General features: G+C 49.2%; 1 protein-coding gene across 1 annotated transcript; it reads left to right on the plus strand.

Annotated features, from left to right (window-relative positions):
• The first annotated feature begins 986 nt into the window (after positions 1-986).
• On the plus strand, positions 987-5,006 carry TENT5A (terminal nucleotidyltransferase 5A). Its single transcript, XM_010217646.2, has 2 exons — positions 987-1,439; positions 2,203-5,006. The coding sequence occupies exons 1-2, from the start codon at positions 1,026-1,028 to the stop codon at positions 2,980-2,982; spliced, it is 1,194 nt and encodes a 397-aa protein (XP_010215948.2). The 5' UTR covers positions 987-1,025; the 3' UTR covers positions 2,983-5,006.
• The last annotated feature ends 2,747 nt before the right edge of the window (positions 5,007-7,753 follow it).

Below are 7,753 nucleotides of genomic sequence, written 5' to 3' on the forward strand. Positions count from 1 at the left end.
GCTCTTACCGCGCGTGGGGGCGCTCGCCGTGGGGACCCCCCTGGCCTCCCCGGTACCGGTTCGCGGTGCCCCCCGGGGTGGACACCCCGTCGGGGGCGGGGGACGGGACACGGGCACCCTCGGGGGGGCCCGGCCCGTTCCCGCGCGCGTCACGGGGCGCGCGGCGCCATTGGCGCGGCGGGGCGCGCGTCACGGAGCGCCGGGGCCGTGACGCAGCCGCGACCGCCCCCCCCGCGGCGCGGAACGGCGCGGAACGGCGCGGGGGGGGCGCCGTGTCCCCCCAACCCCGCGGGGCGCTGCGCCCCCAGCCCCACAAAAAGCGCCGCGTGCTCCGCGCTTTGCAGCCGCCCACTGCGGGCTCGGAACGTGGAGTGCCCCCCCCCCCCCAAAAAAAAAAAAGAAATCTCCCTTTTTTTTCGAGAAGGGGGCGCACGAGGAAGCGCGAGGTGCGCGCGCGGGGGGGACCGGGCGGGAGCAGGTGGAAAGCTGCAAAGGCGGCCAGAACCCCCCAGGTTCCGCCTTGGCGGGCACGGGTGTCACGATCCCCCCGCGCACGCAGCCGGGCGCTTCGCGGCGGGGCTGCCGGGGGTCGCGCGGGGAGGCGGCTCCGCGCCCGCCCGCGCTGCGGCCGCGGGCTCTGTGCGTGTTCGGGGGTCGCCGGGGGCTGCCCCCGGCTGCCGCGCTCGGGGCGGGCGTCCCGCGGGCGCGGAGCGGCGCGGCGGGGCGGGCGGCGCGGCCCGTGGGCGCGCGCGGCGTGGGCGGTCCGGGGGCCCCGTCCATGCAGATGGAGGGGGCGGGACGCGGGCGCGCCGTGACTGGGAGCCCCGGAAGAGCGGAAAAACCCCGTATAAAAACTACCGGGCACCGTCCGCGGGCAGAAGCGCGGCGGCTCCGCACGCGGCGGCAGCCGGCCCGGCGCGGAGCAGCGCGGAGCGGCGCCTCCCGCACGCGCGCAGCTTCTGCCCCCGTTTTTGCGCTGAGCGCGGCTTCCCCGTCCCCTCGCGACCCTTGCGCAGCGCGGGGCCATGGCCGAGGACGGCGGGACTTGCGCGGGCTGCGGCGAGAGCGCGCACTGCAACGTGCTGAGCTGGGAGCAAGTGCAGCGGCTGGACCGCATCCTGGGCGAGACTATCCCCATCCACGGCCGCGGCAACTTCCCCACGCTCGCCATGCAGCCGCGCCGCATCGTCAAGGTGGTGCGGAGGCGGCTGGCGCTGCGCGGCATCGGCGTGCGCGACGTGCGCCTCAACGGCTCGGCCGCCAGCCACGTCCTGCACCAGCACAGCGGCCTCGGCTACAAGGACCTCGACCTCATCTTCTGCGCCGACCTCAAAGGCGAGGCCGAGTTCCAGACCGTCAAGGACGTGGTCTTGGACTGCCTCTTGGATTTCTTGCCCGAGGGCGTCAACAAGGAGAAGATCACGCCGCTCACGCTCAAGGTACAGCCGCGCTCGTGGGGTCCCCCTACGCGCGCTCGCGGGGAGCTCGCGTGGAGGGGCGAGAGAAAGCGCCCTCGCTGTCCCTAGCGCCGTCGCGGGCCTCGCTACCCGCACAGGAAAATATGTCCTGCAGCGAAGGCTTCCTCGCGTGGGCAGGTGCCCTGCTCTCCTAGGCAGGTCACTTGAGTGAGTTAAGCTGGATGCCAAATGCCTTTGGGATTTTTTTTTTAAGAGGGATTTTTTTCTTTCTTTATTCTTGGATATGGGGTGGATTTGCAGAACCTGCACTGTAAAAGCAGAGGCTGAGGACAGAGAGCAAATGCTTTGCAGAACTGATTTTCCTTTGAGGGAATGGGAGAGAGTTGAAAAATGATTTAAAAAGGAAAGGAAAAAAATAGAAGGATTTCTTATCTTGCTTTAGCAGTGAGTGACCTTCTGTGTGCTAGTGCATGGATACCAGTGGGTGTGCCCCGGTCTTGTGCAGGGATATATTTAGCAGTGCCTGAAAGAAGCAATGTTGCAAAATACTTCCCTCACACAGCGCGAGCGAAGACCGTCCTCCCCTATCACTCCGGTGCAATAACCCCGCTCTGAGCTCCTGCATCAAATATGTTTCCTTGGGTTTGCGTCTGAGGCTCCTGACAGTCCCTCGTGAAAGGCCAGGATGGGGGGTGAGGTGGGGGAGAGCGCAGACGAACACTGCGACAGGGAAAATCCCTTGCAGCCGTGTCTTCATTTGCTCACTTTGTCCCTCCGATTGTAGGAAGCATATGTGCAGAAAATGGTGAAAGTCTGCAATGATTCGGATCGATGGAGTCTCATCTCCTTGTCCAACAACAGCGGCAAAAATGTGGAGCTGAAATTCGTGGACTCTCTGAGGCGGCAGTTTGAATTCAGTGTCGATTCCTTTCAAATCAAGCTAGACTCCCTGCTGCTTTTTTATGAGTGCTCAGAGAACCCAATGACTGAAACTTTTCACCCGACCATCATTGGCGAGAGCGTCTATGGGGATTTCCAGGAAGCCTTTGATCACCTCTGCAACAAGATAATCGCCACCAGAAACCCAGAAGAAATCCGAGGAGGTGGTCTGCTTAAGTACTGCAACCTCTTGGTAAGGGGCTTTAGGGCCGCCTCTGAATCTGAGATTAAGTCCCTGCAGAGATACATGTGCTCCAGGTTCTTCATTGACTTCTCGGACATTGGGGAGCAGCAGAGAAAGCTGGAGTCCTACTTGCAGAACCACTTTGTGGGATTAGAGGACCGCAAGTATGACTATCTCATGACCCTTCACGGCGTGGTGAATGAGAGCACGGTGTGCCTCATGGGGCATGAGAGGAGACAGACTCTTAATCTGATCACCATGCTGGCCATCCGGGTGCTGGCCGAGCAAAATATCATCCCCAATGTGGCCAATGTCACCTGCTATTACCAGCCGGCCCCGTACGTAGCAGATGCCAACTTCAGCAATTACTACATTGCCCAGGTGCAGACGGTGTTCCCTTGCCAGCAGCACACGTACTCTACTTGGCTGCCCTGTAATTAAGGACCGCGATTAGCAGAGCTGGTGGGGAGAACGATCCTTAACGCGTAGGATGGGGCCGTGACGCCCCTCTGAAACGGGGTGTTTTGTGCAATGACGATCTGCTCTGGCTTGCGGGCTTGGTAAAAGCTTGTGGTTCTCCTAATAAATAACGGGAGCACGATCTAGAAGGAACCCCCAATAATTGGATCCTCGCCCAGAGCACAAGAGGCCTGTCATTAAAAGCAAACAGCTTCCCCTGAAAGAAGTGAGGGAGGAGTGCTTGATGACAATATGGGGTGGCAATTCCTGCTCCCATAGCTTTGGCATAGAGAAGGTGGGAAAGCCTTATTTTCTTTTTTTTTCTTAATTTTTATTCTTACTTTAGAATGGGATCCGCAAAAGGGAGAATATGAAAGAAACAAAAAAAAACAACAAAAATGAAAAAAAACTATAAAAATTTCTATATATATTCAGGAATTAAAAGTAGAGGCATAAAGCAGAGATAAGCTGAATAAAGATGTATATTGGAATTACTGCATTTGGGGCTTGCAGCAAGTGCCACCTATGGAATGATCCTGCAGAATGTATAGCTTGCTTGAATAGAAATGCTTTAACAGAAACAGCTTGCTCCAAATGAACAGTAGTAGATTGGTACAGTTATAAAAACAGAAGCACGTACGATGACAAAGTCCATTATTTCCAGCTGTGTGCATGCCTCACATTTTAAAAATGTGAGAATGCAAGAGAACCAGCTGTGGCAAACAAAATATTCATGAGGACCAAAGATTTCACAGATAAATTATCCAAGCAAAGACGATACAGTAGAGTATATATATATACTATATATATATGTAAAAGAAAAAAGATGTTACTATATTTGTACACACCAATAGTAATCAAAAGTGCCTGATGCCTTCATAAAATTTGAAGTGAGAAAATATAGTTTTGTGGTTTAACCATGCATTTTGTTTTATCAGGGACACAAGGATTCAAAACAATTAACATAAGCTTGTGAATAAGTGGTGGAGGAAATGCCCTGTTTTTTTTTTTTCTTGGCAAATACTTGTATAGCGTTAATGTTAACGTCGGTGTGATATTATCCTAGGTACGTGTGTGCGTGTGTGTATATATGTTTGTGTGTGTATATATGTACATGTTATATGTGTATATCTATATATACACACACACAATATATATTAATATGGTCTAGGAGAAAAATGTAGCAACTGAGGAATGTTTAAATAAAGTACTAGGTGTTTTCCAATTTGCAACAGGTTATCATAGGATAGTGGGTAACTTGCAGTGAATGTTTTAACCCACACCTGAGAAAATTGGAGTAGATGAACCAGTCAGGATTAAGGTGGGATTCAGATAATGTCTTTGGTTGCAAGAACAAGGATTACAGTAATTCAGTGGGTTGCTTGTGAGCCATAATAATTCCACAAATGGAGAAACATATGACTAGCTAATTTTTTTAAAACTATTTTGTACTGTAATGCCATTTTGACATTTAACCCACTAATGTTGTGACTGCATACCTCCATGATGTACAATTCAGTGGAACGTGGATCAAAGATAGGTTTATTTAAACCCCCTGACAGCTAAAGGATATTGTATTAGTTGGTGATTTGAACACTAATTGTTAATATTTAAAGGAATATTTTAATAGAATGCGTTATGCATTCCAGGACCACTAGAATTTAGTAAATGTGAAATGAACCCTTTTTAAGAGTGTTGCACGATTGCTTTAAAATTATATTTTATAAATATATATATTATATATATATATTTTTGTGCAAATATTAAACATCTTTGATCTGGTTGTCACACTGCATTTACAATTTCAGTACTGTACTTTATTTAAATGGTATCACTTTACATTGGAACAACAACTATTCACTTTCATTTCCTCTCCCAAAAGATCAGTAGGAGGAAAATCGACTTCTGCTGTTGTTTTCACTTCAGTGACACCTCGGAAGGTGTTAAATTCTTTGTTAGTCTTTGAAAACCTAATGACTAAACGACACTTGAGTATAATATTTTGCTTTTTTCTTACTGAAAATTGAAAAAAAAAAAGGGAGAAAAAAAAAAAGGAAAAGGGGAATGAATTGAGGCTTTGGAAAGGAAAGGCGATGCGACCTGTGTGGTTGCAGGCTCGGTGGAGTGTTTGAGGAGGCAGGGGAAGAGGGTGAGGGACAGGGCTCGTCTCCCAGCAGTGCGTTTTCCCTGCAGAGCAACCAAGGCACATCTATTTTTGTCACGCTTTGTACTTTTATCTCCAAGGGCAATTTAACAGGAACCCGGTGTGTTTACTGAAGCACCTTCCTTGCGAATTCTCCGGGAACCATAAAAAAAAGCAGTTTCATTGCCTGTCGCGCTGCGCTGTGTGCCGGGAGACCTTGTCCCCACCTTCCTTCCCATCCTCCCGTGCTGGCGGCGCCCGACGGGATGCCCCTTCTCAGGAATGGCGAAACCCGGGATCTGCCGTGGGTAGGTCCGGAGGGAAGTGCGCTTGTCGCAGCAGCGCGCTGGCCCGGAGCTCCTCGGAGGGTTTCGAACAGAAGCCAAGGGGAGGGCTGGGGAAATAGGATCAGCTGGTAATGTGGTATGTCTTCTCCTACCACAACTATTTGCAGCAAATAAATGAGTCATCCACTATTTAAAAGGGTTTGAGAATCTATAGCAGTGCCACAACCACAAAATGCTGATAATACATGACACAATGTATTTTTTTTCCTTTGAAGGACCTTTTTTACTTCCATTGCTTAAAAGCAAATTTTGATTCTATTTCCTTTAGGCTCAAATTTTATTTTTTATTTTATTTTTTTTAATTATTGACAGCAGCTAGCTTCCTATTAGTGCATGCAGCAGGGCTCTGAGCTAAACCGCAACTTTCAGCGTTCGCCTTTTGATACATATATAATATGTTTTCACATATATTATATAGGTATTACAGATCTGTTTTGCATATGTTAACGATCGAGTGCTGGAACTGGTAGGGCTTTGCGTTATCTTTGACTGCTAGTTTAAAAGGTTCCTGGTGTTAGCGGTGGGAAGAAGGCATGAGTTCAGGCCAAGAGTAAAATAAGAAGCCCTTTTTCAAAGCTGGCTTGTTTCTGTGGTTTGCGCACCTTCCCCTGCATTAAGCCTGACTTTTCTTAAACTGCTTTTCGCCTCCTCTTGAGCACACTGGTACTTTGAAAGTTAACAACCGCATTCTTGCTTTGTAGACTTCGTTTTTTCCCATCCAATCAGATGGAAGGTTAGAACTTGCTACGAGAGACAGTGCCCCTTTTAAAGAGCTGAACTGATTAAAAACATTGACCTGATTACACTAAAACTGTTTGTGCCACAGCTGAATTTATTGCTAACCAACAGGGAGCTCAACTTGGTTAAAGGTAGCTATCGTAAAACAACCGAGAGCTTTGAAATGAGATTTTTTTTTTTTCCTGAGCTATCCCCCAAAATGCAAGAAAATCTCTTTTAAAAATAGAAGGGCAATTATAACACCAAAAAGATTATATTTATTTACTCTTTCATATTATACTTAAAATGTTTTTTGATGTTGTTTTACCTTGCACAAAAGCCTTCACACAAATATTGTAAATACCTCCTGTTAAATGCTTGGTCTGCATCATGTCATAGGCTCTTACCAGTTTACCAGTTCAAAAGAAGCTTTTTTTTCTTTTTTCTTTTTTTTTTTTTAACTGAGAAAATGAAGTGTGTTAGATAAAACTGCACAGCAAAGGACAAGATATAATTGCATATTCATCTCCTATTCGAATATACACTTTTGTATGGTTTTCTTTAAGCAGAAAGGAAATCAGTGACTGTTTTGCTGTTGTAATAATGGTTTGCTAACAAAATAAATCGTAAAAAGAAAAAAAAAACCTGTAAATTTCAAGATGGCTTGGCTAAAGCACTGCAAAGCTTCTGCAGCGTGTGGGAGTCTGTGCAGATTTGCTTTCCCTCAGATTTCCTTACAACTGTTGCCTTCTGCAAGGCATCCTGTTGCAGCAAACTGCTCCTTGGGTTGCTCTTTTGGAACATTTTGACTATGGGCTTTGTCACAGGCGGAAAAAGAGCTGACGGAAAACAGGCTCTAGAGGGAACAGATTGTGAATTTTGTTTACAGCATCCAATATTTGGATTTTTTTTTTGTAAATAAAAAGAAGTTATTTTTTTCTATTGATTTGTGTCTGCTGTCTTCCCTGCCCACGAGAGCTATGGCCGCTTCCTCACAAACGCCCCTCGCCTCCAATATGGGAGAACAGGCTTGCTGTGCTGAGAGGAGCAGCGTGTGGCTGCTTTCCCACAGGAAGGAGCGAGCGCAGAAAGTGTTGAAAAGTTCCCCTCCTGTGTCCTTGTCCCCATGCAGGTCCCCACCGCGGGCCATGCTCCTCGTGCCACTTGCAGCCCGTACATGAGCCTGGCATGTGCTCTCCTCCCTGCCTACAACGCGGCCCTTGTAGGTGCTGTGGGATACCTCTGTAATGAGGCTAATTTCCTCAAAACACACTTCAAGGGACCAGAAAATATGACTATATCATGCCCGCAGCAATGCTTTCTAACCCAGCTGCCCCTGAGCAACCCACATTCGACCAATGGTAACTGCATCACCACAGCGTGTGGCTCTTGCTGGGCTCGCTCGCGCGCCGCCCTCAGCGTGGTCAAACAACGCTGGTGAAGCGCAAGCATGGATGCGCTTCTTGTAGTGATGGGTGGACCTCTGTGTCCCCTGGCAGAGCAAGCAACTCGGCACGGGCCTTCCGTGATGCCTTGTAGACGCATG

The sequence above is a fragment of the Tinamus guttatus genome, unplaced genomic scaffold (assembly GCF_059628265.1).
Source record: "Tinamus guttatus ecotype Peru unplaced genomic scaffold, ASM5962826v1 Tinamus_guttatus_pri_ptg000085l, whole genome shotgun sequence".
NCBI classification, from domain to species: Eukaryota; Metazoa; Chordata; class Aves; order Tinamiformes; family Tinamidae; genus Tinamus; species Tinamus guttatus.

Bases quoted from the DNA above. Each gene is read 5' to 3' on its own strand.
- TENT5A (XM_010217646.2), top strand. From the start codon at position 1,026: ATGGCCGAGGACGGCGGGACTTGCGCGGGCTGCGGCGAGAGCGCGCAC. The intron at 1,440-2,202 runs GTACAGCCGCGC...CTCCGATTGTAG, and splicing joins TCACGCCGCTCACGCTCAAG to GAAGCATATGTGCAGAAAAT.